This window comes from Psittacula echo (genome assembly GCF_963264785.1).
Source record: "Psittacula echo genome assembly, chromosome: 3".
Taxonomy (NCBI): domain Eukaryota; kingdom Metazoa; phylum Chordata; class Aves; order Psittaciformes; family Psittacidae; genus Psittacula; species Psittacula echo.
This window is the reverse complement of record NC_137736.1, coordinates 71,940,307-71,962,506: the sequence shown is the minus strand read 5'-3', so window position 1 is coordinate 71,962,506 and position 22,200 is coordinate 71,940,307. Positions and strand designations below refer to the sequence as shown.

At 43.3% G+C, this 22,200-nt stretch overlaps 1 protein-coding gene across 1 annotated transcript in view; it reads left to right on the top strand.

The window, feature by feature from the left end:
- Nucleotides 1-7,026, top strand: part of CLYBL (citramalyl-CoA lyase) — a gene marked incomplete at both ends in the record, with an annotated part of 168,442 nt that extends 161,416 nt beyond the window's left edge. The window contains one exon of the mRNA XM_080612030.1: nt 6,931-7,026. Within this exon, the coding sequence (XP_080468156.1) occupies nt 6,931-7,026 (96 nt within the window). The remainder of the gene's footprint in view (nt 1-6,930) is intronic.
- Nucleotides 7,027-22,200: the final 15,174 nt, after the last annotated feature.

Genomic DNA, 22,200 nt, shown 5'->3' with positions numbered 1-22,200 from the left:
TCCAAGGGGAATTATCTGCCTGAATGCCACGCGTTTTAGGGGGCCCCTTTGCTATCCACCTGCTTCCTTCCCTCTTCAGAAGAGCAAATCTGTCCTTCCTCCAGAACACAACACTCTTATTTGCTTGTAACAGTTAATATTGTGCAGGATTAGAGATAATATTCTCAGACTTAAGCAGATTTTAGTGGGTTTATTCAACATATTTTTGTGGTCTCCAAAAAGTCATAACTAGACCTTTGGGCTTTAGAAGTGGGTGAGCCACTGAATTACCATTAGAAAGAATTAATGTTTCTCGGGCAACTCTGGATCAAAGATTTCTTGCATCCTTGAACTTGAAGATGCTTGTCTATATGGGTTCTGTGTTTCCCCTTTGGAAGGTACACAAAGTTTGCATTGGCTAACTGGCATTACCGATTTTGCTTGTGTCCTTTTAGCCTGGCATCTGCCTGTGGATGCTAGTACAGATCACAGGGGTTGGAAGGGAGTTTCTTACATAATTATTTATTTAGACAATGGCTGTATTCACACACAGCCACTGGCCTGCGTTATCAGAGCAGTGTGGGAGCTCTGTTTCATTCATGAAATCTCCTAATGATGAAGGAGGTGGAGACGGGTGGCAGCCTCACTGGTGCCTCTATGACCATTTCCCCTAGGTCCTAGATGCACATTCTCGCAGAAGTAGGAGAAGGAAATAACCAGACTGCCACACACTCATTGCAGGGATTTGGTTTGCAAATGAAAGTATTGCTGGCTAAACTGTTCAGAGAAGTAACTGAAGAAAACCAGGTCTTCATCAGCAGGGCAGTATGTCTAACCCTGTGACTACAGAGTGCCATCTAAGGACCTGTCCTCACTCATGAGTTTGCTTGTCTTCTGAGCAACAATCATCTAACTAGTGCCAGAGAGTTTTTGGCAATTCCATAAACATTAGATAACCCTTATCTTAGGCCTGTACTTTGTTCAAAATTCAGTAACAGGTGCTTTCTTGTCCTTGTTGCAGTTTCAGGGCACATGACCTTAGCTTGCTTTTCCTTTTCTCTCACTGCCCCAGGTACCCCATGCCAAAGCCTTACCTACTCACCCTTGCACCTCCAAGCCTGCCATCTGAATTTCCTGACTAGATTTCCAAAGTGAACTGCTTTTGAAAAATTTGGGTGTCCCTATGTAGTGGCCCAGGACAGCCTATCCGTTGACACGCACAACAAATGAAGATAGCGCTATTGGCTATGTTCTTTCATCTGATGCAAGACAAATTATGTTTTTCTTTCTATTGTAGACAAGCCATAGGGTTAATGTAATCTTTATAAATATATTTTTATGAAAATCCTGGCCACTGTCACGTGGGAGTTGAAAGTTTTTGGCTACATGTACGATGAGATCTCATAGAACATCATAGGGCATCAAATCAAAGGTTTATTAACAAGGGCTTGCCAATGATTGAGGTAATTAATAATGACAGCATTGGTTCCCAAAACAGAGCACAGAGTTCTCACAACCAGTGCTCATGTTTGGAATCACATCTGCCTTCAAACAGGAAGCAGGTAGGCTTTTTGGAATTTACAGGACTTAACTGGTACTTCAAAATGCATATACTTGCTACGCCTTAGGAAAGCAAATCCTCACATTCAGTACCAATGCAGGTGATTAATAGATTTCTGTGGTCTAGAGAACTAAGGGTCTTCAGTAGCCCTCTTAGAGAGTTCATTGCAGTCATTAGTATGGATGCAGATAGAGGCACAGATAACCACAGATGGAGCAAATGTTGAGGAAAAAGCCGCAAGCATTCCCAGATGCAAGAATACATCCAATTCTTCCATCTTGTCAGCCCAAGGGGACTAGCTCATCTGATCACTGTCCCACATGTCCCAGAACAATTATTATTTACTTTAATTAACTCATATCCTTTAATCCACAGCTCAGAGAGAATTGTGTCACATAACTATGAGGTGCCTAAACATTCTGTATCATGATAGCTTGTTTCTCTTGTTAACCCAGTGGTACATATGGAGACAAAAGCTGATGGGAGTAAAACCCCACATAACATTGTATATTATATAAAAGGGTTTCAGGACAGATGAAGAAGTGTGAAAATTTACTTTCCCTGATCTGTAAAAACATAAAGGGTACCTCATCTGTGATCCTGTCCATCTCCTGTTGTAGTTAAAACGAATACAATTTTACCACACATGAGAAACACTAGCAAGAGAATTGCCTGTATCATTTCTTCCTCTTTCCTGGTTCCACCAGAACATATCAATCCTCAGATGACATAGAAATTATGGACACTGAATCCCATCCATTTAACTTCTAGAAAGGTAAAATAATGTTTGCCAGGAGAAAAAAAAAGAAAATATATATATATATATGTGTGTGTATGTGTGTATGTGTGTGTATACTCTCGGTTTATGAGACGATCAAATAGATTTACCAAGTTCTTAACTACTCCCAAAAGTTTCACAGATCAAATGTTCCTGGGTGCTGCCACGCATAGACACACACAAAAAGAGGAGGTCTTCATGTTCCTGGGAACACTGCATTAACATGTTCATGTTTCGGCCATGGCAAATAATAGACCAACACTTAGACTCTTTCTGCAACTTGATACATGTGTTTCTTATAGGTAAAGGAAATCTTTAAGGATGATATATAGAGATGACAAGAGCCGTGTTCAAGATCTATGGCAACACATGGCCAGAGTTGTGTTCTAAGTTATCAAAGAAGAGCCCTCGATTACATGTTGAACTTGGCTAAATCTGCATTGGTTTTGGTAGTGTCTGCGTTTAGCCAAAAGAAGGTTCATAAGGTACAAGCATAAGATGTGCCAAACTGATGTGTTACAAAGTTTAGTTCTGTACCTCTTTGGTCTCTCCACAGCTACCTGGAAATTCACTGCATTAGTTATTCTTACTGCACAACACCATTTGCCCTCTTTTTCATCAGCTTATGTCTTCAGCTGCTGGCCTGTGAAAATCACTATTTTCTATCAACTCTGCCTTACAGTATCTCCTGTCTGTAGGCTAGATCTGTCTATCACTCAGGGCTGACCATGCTCAATTTTCTTTTTTCCGTTGCTATAATTTTTTACCATTCCCTTGTGGAAAAAAAATTAAAAAAAAATAAAAAAAAAAGAACCCCAAAACCCACAAAAAAATCCTAGCAGTTTTCTATAATTTTAATTCCCTTCCAGCTGTTTTCTTTATTTGCCAAAAGCCTTCTCTGTTCCGTTCTCAAAGCACTTTAGGATATATTGAAATTCAAAGTAGAGCTGTTAAGACTTTACCCAGCATGGCCTGCATCTTGCATAAATAGCTGTTATGTTTTTTAAAATGTTACTACTCTTTTAACAGAACATTAAATGTCATTGTGGATTTGTCGCGTTCACGTACTACATGGTTCCTGGGGGATGCATCAAATTGCACAGTACTGGTCCTGCACCATTCAGCCTAGAGAAGGTGGTCTGATACAAGAGATGGAGATGGGGAAATAATTACTTGGTGAGCTTTGTGGGCAGCTGCAATAACCAGGCAGAGAGAAGAGAAGCTGGATGGGTCTATGTTCCTCTTGTTGCTCTGCTCTCACAGAGCTTTCCAGAAGAAAACACCTTTGAGTCTTTCCTCGTCAGTCAACTGGGAAGGACTCTTAGCTAGTCTGCATGATGACCCAAATGGGAAATGCTGCCTGTTCACTTTCTTCCTTGATTGCTCCCTGACAGCGGCATACAGCCATCAGGCTGAGGGAAGCCAAAGGCCGTGCAAATACAAACCCCTGTGTTCTGTAAATGCCACAGTTGTCCTCTATTCCCTCACTTCTCATCCCAGCTGAGATTTTGCACCCGTGCATCATCTCCCAAAGGCTGCACCCATCAGCTGCGGTTCTGACCCCTGGCTGCTGCTTCCCCCAGCAACTCCATCAGCCTTTACCTGGAAGATCTGTCTCTTCCCAGGGCAGGTCTGACTCATTTGACTCACCTGGAGCTCAGGTCCTTTTACAGGTTTCTGAAAAGGCTCCCTCTGAATGATTTATATGGTTACATGGTGAGTGAGAACCACAGCCACCAAAAACAATGGATGCAAACCCACACTGCAATCATCCTTAGGAACAGAGCCCCAGTCCCATAGCTGAACTACTGGAAGTCCAAGTATAGGCTGGAAGCATGAGATTATTGAGAAAATTAGCCAAAAAGAAAATTTAGGTCTATGACTAAATTAATCCCCAGATTAATGCTATCAAAGCAAATGGTGTTTATAGAAAGTCCTGTTTTCTTTATATTCATGTGAGAAAAATCCAAAGAATGTTAAAGGCAAATTTCATCTAGCAGAATTCAAAAAAAGAGCATGAGGACAAAGCTATAATTACTGGTATTTCCTATCTGTTGGAACCTGTGGGTGGAAAGAGAGGCAGTGAATAAAGTATATTCAATGGCATTAAAATCCATTTCTTTTTCTGGACTTTAGCTCAACGCTGCAAATTAGCAGGGAGAAAATAAGCCTCAGAGTGAACAGGCAGAGAAGCCAACTTCTTCGTGTTGCTCTTTGGTGTTAGGAAACAAAAAAGCATTTTTTCCTTCAAGAATTCAGATTCCTAGCAACCCAAACTACAGCTGCATGCTGACAAGAAGAGAACATATGACAGATCTCAAGTGGTTCAGTGCTCGTGTGTCCACACACACACTAACACATAGTACTATTATCCTGGTTTCCTTTCTGAACATGTTATTTTAATGAAGAGAGGACAGGCATGCTGCTTAATTAACTCCTGCTTTCTAAAAAGACATTCTGACCTAGATTCATCATGCTCCAATTTAGGCACCTGCAGAGGTACCTGACTTTAGAGCATCCCGTATACAGTCAGTAGGAGCGATAAGACCCTCCCAGTCATGATTCAGACCACCAGCAATGAGAATTGCCATTGCTCAGCACCCAGCTCTTTCTGCAAACTATTGCAGGTACTTAGGACAACTGTGCTCCTAAATCAGCCATATCACAGACCTAGGAAGGATAATTCCAGACCCTAACATATCTCTGCTATCACTGTCACCCCACATGCAAATTTCTCTTTCAAGCAATAGCTGTTATTTGACTGAATGCCTATAGAAAAATAGGCACAATTAAAACATGCTTTTCTTACAGTGAAAAAAATGAATCTTGCTCTTTGAGATCACTGCATAGACCTGAATTAGTCTGAAGAAGTCCCATGTCATAAAATGTTTACTTATGTCCAAATTTATTTTCACAATAGCTAATGAATTGCATCGCTTGTGGCTGCATTTTCTTTAAAGGTTTAAAAGTATAGGCGAAAATGGGTGAGATGTAGCTAAGATAAAAACTGGTGTATTATTATGAATAATAATAGTAATAATTGTATTAATGTTGTTGTTGGGTAATAATGTAGGGTTGATTGGTTGCTCTGTAAACAAGAAATTTGAGTTGAAGCATCTACCCTTGAGTATCTGCCAGTCCGTTATTCCCAAACCCACCTAAAATAGTGTGAGCTGTAGTAGGAAATCCTACTTCGAATAAAATAATAGTTTTAACTATGAGGTTTTTAATGGCTTTAATACAGCATGTTCTTAGATGCAGCAATATTGATTTGTACTAGATTACTGTTTAAGGTGGATTTTTGTCTTAACCGTTCTAGAGTGTGATTTAGTATTTAATTAATACTGCTTCAGTCAAGCGAGATATGTCACTGGAGCAACACATTTCCTAAATATTGTTGTAAATTTGGGTTTTATTTTCACTTTACTCACTGGAATCCTCTAATGATTATTGAGCCTTAAATGAAAACCAGTAAACAAGAAACGTCTTGCTCTCCTCTGCATTTCTCTCGCTATGCATACGTGGTCACACATGCCACTATCGCTTTTACCCTGTTCTTGGTTGGCCTTGCTCACTGTCAAATCTAAGGCCAGCCTGTGATCCTGTATCAATTGCAGCAGGACATTAAAAGGGTGCACAGTGCTTCACAGACACCCTCAGCAACACTGCGGCCAAGCTTTCAATTCTGAGTCCAGTACTGTCAGAATTACAAATAAGATGTTGGGATATTTTTCTGCCCACTGAACTTTGGCATGTCTTGATGCGCAGTTTTAAACTTCAGAATCCTACCTCAGCAACATAGGTGTGGATTAAAGCATCCAAAAGAACAAGCCAGGTTCAGCCCTTTCTAGAACATGTGTCTTCTGTTTAAGATTTAGCTGTGATTCATAGTTAATTATTTTAAGCTTCTTACCATGGTGCTAACACAAAATCCCCAGAAATACCAAGTGATTTCTGAAACCTGCCCTGGCTCTCAGATAGCCACCACTAAGCCACACTGGCTAGTTTTGCATCCACTTGAGGAGATACCCTATATACAGTGCTCAGGTGTGCTTTACCTTGGCTCCAGAGCAGATTTGGGCAATATTATCACACCAGCCACTTAGGTTTTTCCAGCTTTCACCCCAGCCACTGTCTCTAAGCACAGGCCCAGCTTGTCTTTAGCACCAGAGACCTGACGGAGACTCAGCCCATCCCCAAGTCAGGAAGTCTTCCTTCCACCTCTCAGAAGCACAGCCCTAGCACTGGAGGGTGGTCATACTAGATGTGGGGAGCAGAGCTAAGCCCCAGGCGCAAGGTCTGCCAGACTTTCAGCTGGCATGCATGGCCTCGCTGCCTCTTGATGTCTGCCAGCTAGAGAGGCCAAAACAAGCAGGCTGCACACTGGGCTTCTCTTTTCTCCCTCTTTTTCCTCCTCTGTGGAGCACTCGGTGCCCACTGCATTTCTTTAAATGCATTTGGCCCATCTCGGTTAGTTTGTCCTGTAAAACTTGTTCAGGATTCCTGTGGGAGCTGATGTGTCTTGGCGAACAAATGTGTTTTTAAAGAAAAAGACAAGCCACCTACAATTTCTAGAGGTCCTCTCAGGAAGTTTACATTCTCTCTTTTCCAGGGAGCATTTACTTTCCACGGAAGCATGATCGACATGCCATTACTGAAGCAGGCACAGAACATTGTTACGCTTGCCACAGCCATCAAGAAAAAATGAGCTGGTAAATGAAGCTCTCGCCATGGGGCCCCAGTAGCTGTTTTAAAAGATGAACATAATACTTGGGGGGGGTAAAAAAAAATTAAAGATGTCAAGCTTAAGCAGAAATTCATTTCCATTTTGCAGATCTGTCATAGTCTGCTTGCCAGAACTGCTAATTGCTAAAACTGTTTTCTCAACTCAAACCACTGCTCACTTCTGCACAGCCCATGTACTACTCATAACCTACAACGAAGTTGCATCACCAACTGTATGACATCATGATAATTACTACAAATATGGGACAATGACTTCACTGAAGGAGAAAGGCAAAACATAAGCTATGAGCTCTGTTGAAAAAAAGCAGACGAAAACCGGGTCAATCACTTCTATTTGTATGTACAATTCTTCCCGCTCCAGCGCAGAACTCCTGGCAGAAAGGGCAAAGCTTTGAATAATTACGGACTGGTTGAAATAATCTAGATGAAAATCATTACTCTCTGCAGGCTTCGCATCCCTTCCCTTCCCTCTCCTCCCCCCCTTCTGTAAATGTTCAACACCCATTAAAAATACTGCTCCGACAACACGGGACTCTTGACTTTCTTCCCTTTTTTTAAGTGGTTGCTATTCAAAGCGTTTCCTCCTGGAAGCGTCCAGCCTGGGAAGGGTTGGACAGCAATAAACTTGTAGTTTTCGGAAACACAATGCAGCAGAACTTGTGCATATGGTCTCTAGTCAGATTTACATCACATTAGGGATACGGCTACAGATCATGTGGGCCGTGTGGTTAACGGGCTTAGTAAAGCTGTTTTGAAGAGGTTAACCCAGCTTGTAGTAAGGGTAAATAAACATAACAACCAGGCATTGTCCTCTATTCAGCATGTACTCTTATATGGAGGGCTAAAGGGTATTGAAGCTGCAGAGGATCAACTTGTGGTTGCCAGAGGACTCCAATGAAGTTTGAAACACCAACAATCAGAGATTTTGTTTCTGTTCCTCATTAAATCATGAGCTTTTGTACTCAGACCATGAACGACTGTTCTTTAAGAAATTAACAGAATGGGAAGTTTTAAACTATGCACCAACCTTTTCATGACCTACACAGCAGCAACGCTGCTGCACTTAGACAAACACCGCGGGGAAGGCTGTTCTGTTTATTTAAATTTGTAAATAGAAAACAGTTGTTTTTTAGTTTCATTTTTTACCGCCTCCATGGCCATTTTATGTAGGGAGTCAGAGTGGCTCATTCCTCCCATCTGCTCGCTTAGCGTGTTTCACCTCCATCTCCGAGCAGCACTTTTAAACATTTTTGGGTTATTTTGGGTTTAATTAAGAAGAGAGGAAAGAAGGAGAAAGGGAAGAAGAGGCGGGCGGGTGGGGGGAGCACCCAAACCACCGACCAGGAAGCACCAAGGAGAGGGAGCCCGGGGAAAGGTGGAGGGGAAGCCCCGGGGTGAAGGGGAGAGTGCTCCCGGGGCCGCCCAGAGAGGACAGTACCGATGGAGCAGCTGCAGAGCACCCCCCGCCAGCACACCATGGACCCTCCGCGGGGTTTTGGGGGTGAGCGGCGCGGACCGACACCTCCCAACACCCCGAATCGCCCCCCCGCCAAAGGGTCCTGTCCGAGGGCGCCCCGCCGGGTGATCCCTTCCAGCGCGGGGACCTCCAGGCTAATCTGATTAAAGACTACCTGGTTCTATTGCCCCTTCCCCCACTCCCACCCCTCCCCGTGCACCCTCCGTTATTAATTCTTGGCTGAGTAAATTATGGGTAACGCTATTAAAACATTATCAGAACTAATGAGAAACAATTACTTTAGAAGATGAGCTGGGACAAGCCGGAGTGGGGCACATGTGTACTTATCCCCACAGATTGCGTTAATAAATCATCAGGTGCGAGGCAAGGAGGAGGCGAGGCCTGGCGCAGGGCACGGAGAAGAAGATATATGAGATTTTGGGGTTGGATTTTTTTAATTTATTTTGGTTTTATTGCATAATTTTGTCATTAATCTCAATAGGAACCCGTGTGGCGTAGATTGGTTTATTCCCTTAATACAGCCCCGGGGGTATGGGAGGAAGAAGAAGGAGAGGATTTCAGTGAAATGAATGTCTTCATTGCCGCACTGCAGTCTGCATGCCCACGCGTGAGAAGCGCGCGGGAGCTGCGCGGCAGCGGAGGGCAGCGCGGGAGGCGGCGGAGGAGCCCGAACCCCGCCCGGCGCCTCCTTTCCCTCCTTAAACCGTCCGAGAAACAGCAGTGACATGAATGAGCTCTCCCGAGGTGCTGACGCGCAACCTCCGCAGTCTGCGGAGCTGCGCGGGGAACTTTGTGACCCGGCCGCGGGGAAATCGAATATGCAAAGAAAATGTTGGATATATTCGGATTTCTCCCTAGATTTCCCTGATACCCCCTCCCCCAGCGAAAAGTCCTGCTTCCGTGTACAGATTTCTGCTTTATAAAAATTAAAATCCAATTTATTTGTTTTTTTCGTTTACTTTAGGAAGCTTTCCTTTTTCTTTTTTTTTTTTTTTCCTTTTTTTTTTTTTTCTTTTTTTTTTCCCCCCACGGCTTTATTCTTCACCTCTTTCTTTCTCTTTCTTTCTCTTTCTTCCCTTCTTTTCCTTTCCCGCCTGGTGCTAGGCAAGCAATTGATGAAACAAAACAGATTATAAGATTAGCAGCAGGATTTTGTGCATATTAATGATAGGGAAGGGCACCGAATGGGTTTGTAATTGCAGATCTTGCGCTCGGGATTGGGAACTGTAGCCCTGCCACAGCAAAGACCCCCCTGTGAGGTTTTCACCGTGGAACTTAGGGGAAAAGTGAAAAAAGTAATTACCAGAGCACAACACTGAAATGCTAAAGCACTTATTCTTTCTTTCAGCGTTCTGTTTTAGAGGCGGAAAACGGGCAAAATGGAAAAGAAATTACTTTCAAATAAGTAGGTTAGCACCTGAATGCTGGTGCGAATTTTCTCGTCTTCTTTTTTTTTTTTTCTTTTTTTTTTTTTTTCTGCCCTCTCTCCCTTTTTTTTTCTTTTTCTTTTTTTTTTTTTTTTTTTCCCTCCAAAATTCTAGCAATTATTTAGCAGAGCGTTTGCTTCTGAACCTACCATCCAAGCAGCAGAAACGGGGGAAGGGAGGGCAGGGAGAACTCGGGAACACAGGGACGCTCCGCATGTGAGATTGGAAGAAAATACCGCCAGGAAAGCTGTTCAAAGCTGCAGTTTGAAATGTAGAGGGATTTTTGGTTGTTGTTGGGGTTTGTGAAGCTTTTTTTCCGTTTCTTTTTCTTTTGGTTTTGTTTTGAAATCGGGGCTTGAAAGGAAAAGATTGTTTGGTTTCCTCTCCGATACAAACATCAAACGGTATTTTAGCAAAGGGATGCATTTCACAACCACAAATCCCTCCCAGGAACGGCATGTTCCCTGCAATATCGAGAAGTAACCCGACACTGAATTTTAACTCTTATTAAGGATCCCTCCTTGTTTCTTGGGCTGCTTCAGTCCACCCCCGAGCTGACTCTTCCTGAAATCTGGGGTTCGACGTTCAAAACGCAGTGCTCCTTTGCTGACGTTCCTAATCCTTTTCTCCCGTGATTAACAGCCAAAGGTGGCTTAGGTTTAATAGGTACCTACTCGCGCGTATTGTTTTAATTCTGCTTTCAACGGAAAATAAATGTACCTGGTGGAAATTAAGCTTTGAAAACTTCTTTTTTTTTTTTTTTTTTCCCCCTTTTGCGAGCCAATAAAACGGAATATCTGCTCCTCAGGCAGTGATTTCTGATTTCAAATTGGGGGGGGGGGGGGGAGAGAATTAAAATTAAAAAAAAAAAAAAAAAGAAGAAAGAAAGAAAACTTATTTTTTTACCACATTTCAACCGTCCCATCGCCCCAACCCTCTTCTCCCACCTTCATTTCCCTCAGGTTCAGGGACTGGCAAAGTCCCGGGACACAGCTATTTTTTAACTGCTATTTTAAAGATAAAGAAGAGGAGGAGAAGGGAATAACCGCCCCTGAGGGCAGCGTATTATTTTCTATTTTTCCCTGTGCAACCCCGCAGAGGGGAGTCCCGGGTCAGGGAGGGCTGTGGGCCGTTTTGGGGTGCTGGCGTTTGACTGATGGGAGAGGAGGGTCACCCTCTCTTGGAGTGGAGAAGCTGCCAAGCTGCCAGCAGTTCCCAGAGTAGCAGGAGGGGACTCCCCAGTGCCCCACACCACCACGGGGACTTGATGGGTGGATAGATCGGTGAATGGAGGGCACCCCTTGTCACCTCAGGGACCAGGACAACCCCTTGCCTTCTTGGGCTGCTGCCAGGAGTCCTGAGCACCACGGGGAAGGAGGAAGAGAGAAGGGAAAAGGAGGAAAGAGTGCCTTAATCACAGACCTTACTCGACCACCAGAATGGTCTCCTCCAGCTGCCCCCATGCCCACAGAGCACCCTTTCAGCCGGAACCTGTGGAAAGGCCACCTGCAAAGGCACACAGACATCAGCCTGGCATCAGTGGTGCCTGCAAGGACCGGCAAAGAAATCAGTGCCTTCCGTTTCCATCACACTTCCTTCCCCTTCACGGTCTCAACTGGGTCTCCTTGTCCCCTCAATGCATCCCAGGCCTCTCTGATACTGGCAGTGAGTTTCCCTCACTGGGAACAGGAGGTGAGGCTTCCCCCCCTGCCTCCCCCCGCCAGGGGTGCAGTAAATGGGATGCAAAGTGGAAATGTCCTGCATGTAGCCATACAACAAGCAGGAGAGAGATCAGATATCCTCACTATGTCTGGAGTTATTTCTTCACAAATTGAATCTGAAGCTCCTGAATCTGTAACAACAAAGCCAATAGCACCATAAGGTGCTGTCTTCAGAAATGCAGGAAGCCTTATTCCTAAAGATGTTGTAGGTGCTCACTGCCTGCTGGCATCATTTGAACCTGATCATCCTGGTGAGAAGGAAGAGTGCTAAATGCCTCTGCTACCTTCTTGGAATGCTTTAATTTAAAGTGTGACTCCACATAGCTTATAATTTTATTCCCATTTCTGCTACCATTGCTAATGTTATTGTGGTATCAAGCACATGCATCAATTAGGAATTTTCCAAAGTGAAGCTTGCTAAAGATTCAAACCTTGTCCCTGTGTGAGACATGCCTGCAATAGCCTAGAATTTATGGGACACACGTTTATGCTGCTGGAAAGACCTGGTCTAGACTTCCTGATACCTGGCTTCATTCCTGGATTGCTTTTACAGTAGTCAGTAGTCCCTGATATTCAACAGTGTTTATGCAGGTCTGGTACACTGTGGGATGTCACTGGAAATGCTTTATGTTAACCTGCATGTCCTGCCCTGTGTAAAAATACAGCTCACGCAGTCGGTAGTACATGTGTTGCTGCAAATCTGACCATCACTAACAGCTCTGTCTCCAGTTTTGCCACCCAGAGGCCTGTGGTTGGATAATACAGAATTAAGTACTTGCCAGTGAGGGAGAAACCAGCAGCAGAAGATGTGCAAGAGCTGTACAGTGAACAAAATCACTGCTATCCTCTTCAATCATCAACATTTCGGCTGCCGGGGGAGGGCTTGTGTTTTACTTTAAAGTGCTGAAAGAAGGTCCCCCAGGTCTGTGGTACTCAGAGTGCATGGAAGAGCTGTGCTTTCTGCCCATGAGATGCCCCAGAAGGAGCTCACCCTGCAGAGGCTGCCTGTCACTGTCACGTCTCGACCTCAGCACTTGCACGACTGCTGGGGTACTCACAGAAGCCTACCTGTTCCTTTGAAAGCATTCAGGCACTTTCAGCTCTGCATCATGACACTTTACTCAGAGACTACTTAAAATACATAGTAGCTAGAGACATCTATTACTTCCTTCAGAGTCAGTTTTGAAAAAACAGCTCCTCCTGAAAGAAAAGGCCAGTCCTGTACTAAAGGCGAAATATCTACTGGTGCAGGTCTAAGATTTTCCAAGGAGTTACAAAATCCAGAGGTGAACTGGATTAGCTGACTTCATACGGATTATTTGGTGTCTAATACTCTGATACTAAGGATATGCCAGATTTAAAGAAAAAGGCACGCAGTAAGTTCAGTAATAAACTTAAATTTGTCTCTACATTGTAGCTCTATTAGACATTTATTTCTTTAATGATTAACTAGCATTTGTAAGAGTGAGTATGTGAGGGCAATGTGTACAGTGCACGTCTGCTATCAAAGCCAAGGAAAATAAGTGTGTCTTTGTGCCTAGCTTCTCCTGAAGCACGCATGTTCCCGACTATAGGCAGACAGAGAAAATTGGAAGGCTGTCCCATTTCACGTGGAGGGGAGATGTAAAGATCTATGCTTGGTTCCTGGCCTTGCACCTCCATTACTGACATCAGTTTGTGTCAAGTTTACCAAAAATCCCTGCTGCTGTAACACTCCATTTGAGAGGCGGGGGGGAAAGGATAATAAACTTTTTTTTAATTGCTTCCCTGGCTATAAATTAGTATGCATTGGGCTATTTTTCTTTCCATGAACAAAAGCACAATTGACAGCGAGGCTTAGGGAAAGTAGTGAGGGAGCTCTGAGCCCCAAGGCTCCCCTGCGTATTGAACCTGAGCAGGAGGAGGCCTTGTCTGTGCCCAGAAGTTGAAGGGCACTGAGAACTACAACAAAACAATGGGGATTTTTATGTTTCACTGACTGTTTTTGCAGCTGCATCTTTCCCCCTCCTCTTCTCCTCCCCCCACTATTTCATGTGAGAACCAAGTATGAAAATAGAAGCCATGGCTTTCCCTCCTGCCACAGCCAGTGCACAGAAAGTGGGGCCAGAAATCACAAGATCTGAAGTTAGTTATTAGTCACTGTTACGGGCAAAAGCAGAAATTGTTTTGTGCTTCTACAACGTATTTTGTTTCTGTTACCACAAACATAAAGACAGGGCTGAAGCCCACCAACTGCACTGCTGGTTCAATGTGATCATCTTCGCATCCCTGAGGTTCCCGATGACATTTGGGGAGGAGCTGTCAAAACCCACTGAGTTCTGCCTCTACAGCTTCCCCTCAATGCACATCTCCCATTTGGCTTTAGAATATCTGATAACCATCTCTTCCATAGTAAAAGCTCATGTAAGGTGATTTTTCTCTGGAGCTGTATGTGGAAGCCCTAATGCTACTTCTCTGGTGCATCCAGTCACCAACCTGAACGAAGAGACAACTATAAGAAGTAGACAGGCATGGACCAGAAGTTGCAGAGCAAATGTTAGCAGAGATGCAGCCTGAGAGGTAGGGAAGTAATGGTGGAGTCTGGCTGAGAAATGACTGAGGGATGGGGATAGAGAGGGCAGATGCATGCCCATCCTCTCATATTCTGCAGTGGAGTCACCCATTCTTCTTGGCATTCGTAGGCAAAAGGAAAGGCGGAAATCAGTTTAATTTGCAGCAAAGGGAAGTGTGAACATCTTCATTATTTTGTAAAACAAAACAGGTATCTAATTGCACCATGAGATAAGTCTAAAGGAAAAAGATGAGGTTTCTTTAGAGCAGGCTAGGTAAGCATCTGCTACAGGGCCTTCATGAGGGGGGTAGTCTAGGTGAACCCTGATGTCTTTTCTAGTCATTTTTTTATGCTACAGCATTTTTTTAATGCTATAAAATGTACAGAGATGCAACAAAAAAGGGGAGAAAGAGGAACAAGCAAAGAATAGGAAACTCACTCCCCCTATCCCCCCCCATCAGGAAGGCTTGCAACACTGCTATTTAGAGAGATGAAAAAGTCTTTATATTTTCATGGAGCCTTCCTGACTTCTTCCATGTTCTTCTTAACTTAGTGCACCTTTGCCTCAGGAAGCAAAGATACCCAATTATGGTGGGCTGGAAAACCAGGGGGGATGGTCTTCTGAACAGAGAGGTACCCTCCTTCATCCGCCATGCATTCACTTGCAGAGACGATCTGTCTCCTGAGGCACTCTCCCCTATCATTTATAAGAAGCTGTGTGTAAAGAGCCTTCTCCCATAGGTGCGTCAACCCCTATTCCAGCCAGAAAGCCCAGTAGATGCTAAAGGTGTAACTGAGCAGTTGTGACTCCCAAGGTATGTTTCCTAACAGGTACTGATTTAGTTTCATGTATCAGAGGCACAGCAATGAATCCAGAGAACCAGCTCTGTCATGTTAAGGCACACTACTCCTGCTGCTGCTCGGGTTCTGACAAGGTTTATATCCTTTAAAACCATTTTTTTTTTAAAGCGTGCATCTTATTTTAAAATAAATTTCCCCCAGATGCAATATCAGTTCCAAGAGGCAAATAATTTTTCTCATTGTATTATAGAAGAGAACATTTGCAAAAATCATTGCAATTCTCACATTTGAACCAATTTCAGACTAGTGTCCTGTTATCCGAGGCTGTTGGGGTGGTTTTGGTAGTATTTTGGGTGATTTTTAAAGTGGTGCATTCTCTGCTGTTATAGTTGAATAGTCTGAAACATCTTGTTTACAGAGCTGTGAAACATTTTAAAGGCATCAATTGAAATGATGAGGCATTGTCCAAATTGAAATTTATTTCATCCAAAAGTGTCCTGGACATCCAGGTGGCAATAAACATTTTTCAGCCGTGTACAAACTGTGAATTGTATTTGAAATTAAATCTCCGCATTAAAATCTGCATTGCTGAGCCTCCCGCTGGCAGCCACCGTTCTTCGGAAAACTGACATCTTCCCTGGCATCGATGGGGCAGGAGTTCGCGTGTGGATATTACCGATTTCCTACCACTCTTCGAGTTATCAGGACTTTATGGCAATATATACCTAAGAAGTACAAAGGCTGCGAGGTGTGTGAGGAATACAGGAGGGGGCCACCTCGGGTTTTGTAAGGATAGATGCTTTTGTCTTGACACACAAGGGTGGAAACCATTTTACAAACCTCTATTAAAGCAGCATATTGCTGATGTCACAAATTATGTCATTTTTCAGCAAGCTGTTAGGTAGCAGCAGGATACTTAGAGGTCCCAATCTGAGTTCACAGCTTGAGGCCTCATCATCCATTGAAGTCAAGAAAATACTCCAGTCCCCTGGCCCTCTGTTTACAAATAATATATCAAGAAACAGGATGCCCACAAATGAACTTTCAGGCACTGAGCTAAAGGAAATACGTTTCTGTGTATTTTTTTTTTTAATATGTATGCATGCATACATGTTACACATTTGTCTATATGTGTGTTTGTGTGCATTTGTGTGTAGTACAACTGAAGTCCACAGCTTGCCATTAGATTTTCTTTAAACAAACATTGTTTTTATTCCTTGAAATATAGAGCTGATTCTTCATGACTAATTTTGCACACAGAACCCCCACCAAAGCTGGAGATATCCACATAGAAAAGGGGCATAAAGTGCTCCCGTTCGTTTCTCCTTCTTAAAATAGTGAGGGAGTTTGTTTTAATACCTAGTACTTCTATAATATAAAAGAGTTCTGTTTAGTAAGATACACATAAAAAGAGATTTATCTATGACAGGGTTGAGTACAAAATAAAATAACAGGAATGTCTATGCACATATTCATTAATACAGCAGAACAGCTTGTTAGATGCTCTCCTCATCTCCTGGATGAACCATATTTACACGTGTATGTGTATTTTCCCCCACTAGAGTGGAATAAGCTATCGTGTTTTTCTAACAATACACATATACCTGGAAGACAACAGCCTACGTTAGAAGACATAAAATACATAGCATGTGGCCTGAGGTTGTGAAACAACCTAAGAGAAGGAATTAAATTCAAAACTAACGGTGCCAAACTCATCAGCAAGTGCTTTTACCCCACTGCGTATTAGTGGGAGCCAAAGATGGAGTGTCAAGGCACAGCTTTGAATTCCCTGACTTTTGCCAGTGTGTTAACATCACTCCCCTAACAGAATGAGGGTACTGGCAGGGATTTGGATTAGATGGCCAAGCAAGGCATTTGTATTCCCACACTCACTCCCTAAACTGATTCCAATATTTTGCTACTCATTTACTGACGTGGTTGGCTGTAACTTCCTCTGCTGCAAATGGTATTACAGGGCTGGATTAGCTTCTCCTCTATAGCGTATCCCTGATGTAGTTACCACTGCAACTATCCCCCACTATCTGCACAATAAACGCTGTTGCTTACAGAAACATGATTACAGGATTAGAGTTATTGGACCTTCACCCAGACGAACACGGTGACATAGCATAGCACTGGCACCTCTGAAAGCTGCACTGACCTCAGGCATCTTTACATCAAAGGCCACGGCCACAATCTGAGCTTCATTAGCTTTCAAGGCTGAAGTTACAGGAGCACTACTTCCTCAGCCGCTAATGGGAAACACTCTCCTCTATTTGCTGTTGAGGTGTTAAAAGTTCCTCTTAATGTCAGTTACTGAGCTACAGCTTCACTGGTATCCCAGTAAAATAAAAATGACTTGTGGAGTGGGAGCTGAGTTCAAATCAAAAGGCTGTGTTGGACATCCCGTATTCAAGAAAAGAGTAGACACTGGTGCAGGGATGCTTTGGAAGTGAGGACTACAGGGGGAGGAACACCCCAAATCCCAGACTTCGGACTATAGGGGAATTCCTGCAGCTCCTGAAGGATTTCATATGGTTGTAACCAACTGTTTAATGACTTAGGTATCTGAAGGATGCTCTGGTTTTCATTTGTAGGATGTGATGCAGATGATTATGCAGAGGGGGAGAGCCTGGAGCTAGGTGCAGTTCAGAGCACTTACACCATCGGGTCTGAACTCACCGTGAGAAATCTGTGAATTGTGATGAGAACTCTTCTAAGTCCCCCTTGCTGATCTGCACCTACAAGGATGAAACTCGGGAGGCAGCATTTAATCCCACAGAGGGACAAACTAGTCAGAGAGAGAACCACAAGGTGGCAAAGCACTAGGTAGGATCAAATAGTCAAATAGAAGTTGTGCTTCTAGCATACACTTTCTGCACGGAAATGTCTTTTAAATTTTGGTGCATCTCAGTTCCTTCTTACACAGCTGAAACATTAGTAATTCCTCTGTTCTGTCTAGGTGATGCATTCTGGTACACAGGTCACCACCATGTTTGCACAGTCCTAGCATAGTCATTTGGGTCTTGCATTCATTATCCTAATTGAATAGCAATATACAAAGGACGTGGCTTCGTCATCAACTTGCACAAAGAAACCAGCTAAGTAGCTATGGAACATTGAGGAAGTCCTAAAGTTTCTTCTCCATAAGACTGTGAGAGAAATACCTATTCCATGAAAATACTTGCAAGTGGTAGGACATAGTTCATCATGGTGAGTCCAGAGAACTAGGAAATGGCCTTATATGAGAAAGAAATGGCTGAAATATATCATTTGTGTTAAAAGACCTCAATAACACTGAAAAAAAAAAGTAGAAGAGAGGCAGAGGGCTCTCTTCTGAACAGAGTTGAAGCACTTGCTTTCCTTTCTTCAGTCCAAGCAGCCTTCTATGGTGCTTTGCCTATGAGATTTTCATTTTAATTTTTAAGCTGGCACTGAATAAAGTGGTTTGCCCATGAGTCTCCAGACTGGGACAACTGGATAAGATGGGCTGGTCAGGTGCTGCCAGGGATAAGGCTAAGGAATTACAAGGCTGGCCTCTGGAGCTAAGCTGTGCCTTCTCTTCGGGAGGTAGGAGACTTCCCTAGGTCTGAGGAGCTCCTTGACGCTGGAAGATTTAGTGGGTTCAGATATTAGCAGGATCACATCTCAGCTCCAGAGTTTTCTCCAGCTTGCATTTTTGATAAAGCTCAGAAGCTTCAGCTGGCAAGTTTAACTTAATCTCTTGGGTTTGTTCATTCCTAAGCAGCCTGTTCATATTGTCAGAGCTCATTGCAGTTTCTCAAGCTTTAGGCTGGGTTAGGATCTAAGGCATGATTAGAAACCAGAGTAAGAAGGATTCAGCTGATTTTCAGCTAAGCACCTTTTCACCACAGAGATTTACAAAAAGGCATTTATTTCCTAGGAAGTTGTCACTGGATTCCCTTTTAAATTAAATTACCATCAGTCAAAGAAATAGGAAATTCCTCTTTATGTGTACATTTTTCATGTATTACTGATTCTTTCCAGGCTTTCCCTTTGCCACATGCTCAGGGCAGTGACCCCCATCTCAGGCACTGCAACAGCTCTGTGACCAGCGACAGTTTAAGTGTTGTAGCAGCCACTGCTGCTATAGCAGAAATCCAAGCCCTTCACTTTGCAAACTTGGGAAGCCTGTGATGTTAATTAGAAGCACTCACTCCCTTTACTGAGTAAAAGCAGGGGTGGTGTGTAGGCATAGGTTGACCCAGGGAGGATAAAGAGGACTCTTCTCCCTGTCAGCACCAAGAGCTGCAGCCCTTACTGTTACTTCACACGACACAAATGTAGGTCTACAGTCAATTCCATTTCCATTTCCACTTCCCATTTCCATTATTTTCTCATCTGCCTCTCACTCTGGACCAGGGCAGCATGTAGAGTGTGGTAGAGTAAGTGGACACAAGAAGGGATGACAGTGGTATTGTGGTCCAGTTGAAAGTGTTGCCCTTTAAAGCTGGCATGTTCTTTAGAGGTGATTTACACAAATCTTTTACGTGAATCTCCTATTGTCACTAGCAATTATTACCATAACAATTTCAAGGTGCTCAAGGCTCTTTGGGAGGATCTAATCCAAAGCCTAGAAAGGCTGACAGGAATTCTAAACACAAAGTTTAAAAGATTCAGAAATGCAGATTCTAAGAATGTGTTTAAATAAGAAAATAAAATGAGGGAAGAAAACAGCTTCTCTCTTCCTCTGGCTTGCCAGCATGCTTTGACGGAAAACAGGGATGTGATCTCAGGAACACTCACTCCAGCCTCCTGTTCATCAGTAGCAGGAAGGCCTGTCAAACCTGTCAAACTCCTTGAGCTCCTGGGGTTTACAGACTTCTCTCAGCAACTCCAAGCAAAACCACAATCCTATAAAGAAGCCTTTTCAGTAAAACCTTCTGCCATTTGCCTGAAGCCAGCAAACCACTCGTTTATAGAAAAAAAAAAAATCTATTTCTCATTTGGAAACATCCCTTCCCCCCGTGCTTGCTCTCTCCTGGTGAAGGCCCTAGCCATGGCCTTGAGGGAGCAGTTTTCTGCCGAAACCTGCCACTGCAGGGTATGTTAGAGCTCAAAATCTGCAGCCCATGCAGAGACCAAAGTCTTACAGGTCCAAGGAGAGTCTGCCTTGAGTAAAGACTGCAGAAACAGCCACCTGGCTTCAGTCAGAGCCCAAGGTCAGTAGTGTAGGACTGCTTGCACTCACTCCTGTCCGTCTTGGTAGACTTTTCTAAGCTACTTGGCTCCAGCTAGCTGCCCAGGTGTGCTTCCCACGCTATTTGCTGAAAGGTCTGGAAGAGACACCCAGGCTGTCTGGTCTTTGCCCTTCCTTTCACTCCCCACATTGTCTCATCCTTTCCCAGCAAGCTGCTGCAAAAATAAAAGCTCTCAGATCATCACCATCAGTCCCAGCCTTTGCCCTCATGCTCACGGAAAGCTGCAGTGCCACTGATCCAAGACTCCAACTGGCCACAGCAGGAACCTCTGCAGTTCTAGGAACCAAGGCTAGGTGATGGTGTCTGATACAGTGATAGAGAAAATCGTAGCCCTGAAGGAAGAGGGCAGATGGGAAGCAGCAGCCACTTTTGGAGGCATTATTGGATTTATTTGAGATGCAGGGGCACATTCTGTCCTGAGTGATATGCTTAACCATGGGTTTGTCAGCTATTTTTCAACATCACTTTGGGCTTGACCCAGCTGGCATATGTCTTCAGCAATTATCTGACTAGCTAAATGTCAAATCACACACCTTGATTTGTAGGTGGCAGATCAGAGCACAAGACACCCTCATTTTTTCACATACTTGCTAGTAGTAACAGAATCATACTCAAAGTCCATAATGGCAGAACCATAACAACACCATAATACACAAATGCATGATTTCCTAATAAGAGCAAAAAGTGGCAACTTCAAGCTGCAGTTTATTCACAATATGGGAGACATGCTCTGGCAAGAGTTAAGCAGTCATCAATACACGTATCCTAAGGGCAGAAGTATAGCAGAAGCAAAAGTCTGTTGATAACACAGTAAACAATGATATCATGAAGACTGAAGCAAAACATAAAACATACCCTGAAATACAGGTTTTCAAAGCTGGCACTTAGCCTATGCTATGAGCTGAAATTCTGTTTCATTTTATATCTATTTTAACTTAGCATGCAAAAATCCACCTGTAGTCACCTGAACCAATGCTTGAAAAACACAAACCATATTTAAGGTTTAGTTTTCCAAAATGTATTCATGTGAGGCAAAGAGGGTTTTTTTCTGCATCCTAAGAAATAGCTACAGACTGTTCAGCAGAGGCTGCAATGCTCATACTATGTGAAAAAGGAAAGGTGCATTGTCAATATTAGACTCGTTCTTCTCCAGAGTGCAAAATATAAAAGCAAAGTGAAAGGGAGAGCAGAAGAATCTGACACTCTTCCTTAAGACCCAGAGCTGCTGACTCCGTAAGCAGGCCCCTTAAGAGATGCAAGGAGAAGTATGACAGACATCACGAATTAATCTCCAGTTCATTACCCAAAGTCCCATGGATTGGGACTTCTCCACAGAAAAGGGACAGAATACACGTTTCAAGATAAGATGGATCACAACCACGGATTTTATCCTGAAATGGTGCATAGACCTATATATTAAAAATCAGATACAACTACTGTACTTGTTGATTTCCTATATGTACATATAGGAAAGAATACGAATGTAGCAAGAACTGACAGGAATATTTAAGGTCCACTGACAAAAAATGGTTGCTAGTCTTTATCTCTTTTCCCTTATGTTTTATGCTTTTCTTATTTAAGAACAGCTGTAGTTCAGGATGGATAATGGCCACCAAGCCAGGAATCCTGTCTCCAAGGGTGCATGTGCTGGATGCCCAATGAAAACGATAAGAGCATGCACTGACACTTCCAATGCACCTCTACAGCCCACTCTCCTCCTCAGTCTGTAAGGGACAGTGAGATGCCCCAGCTCATTGCACCGCCTCAGACCCTGCACCAACAGTCATCTTTATTTTGTAAGGACCAAAGCCCTTACAAAAAGTGTGCAAAACTGACAATCAGGACAACTACCCATTTACTTATTACCCAAGCAAATAAGATGAGACACAACCCAACCATGTGGAAATCAGTGCTTTGGATGTTAAGTCATGTTTTTC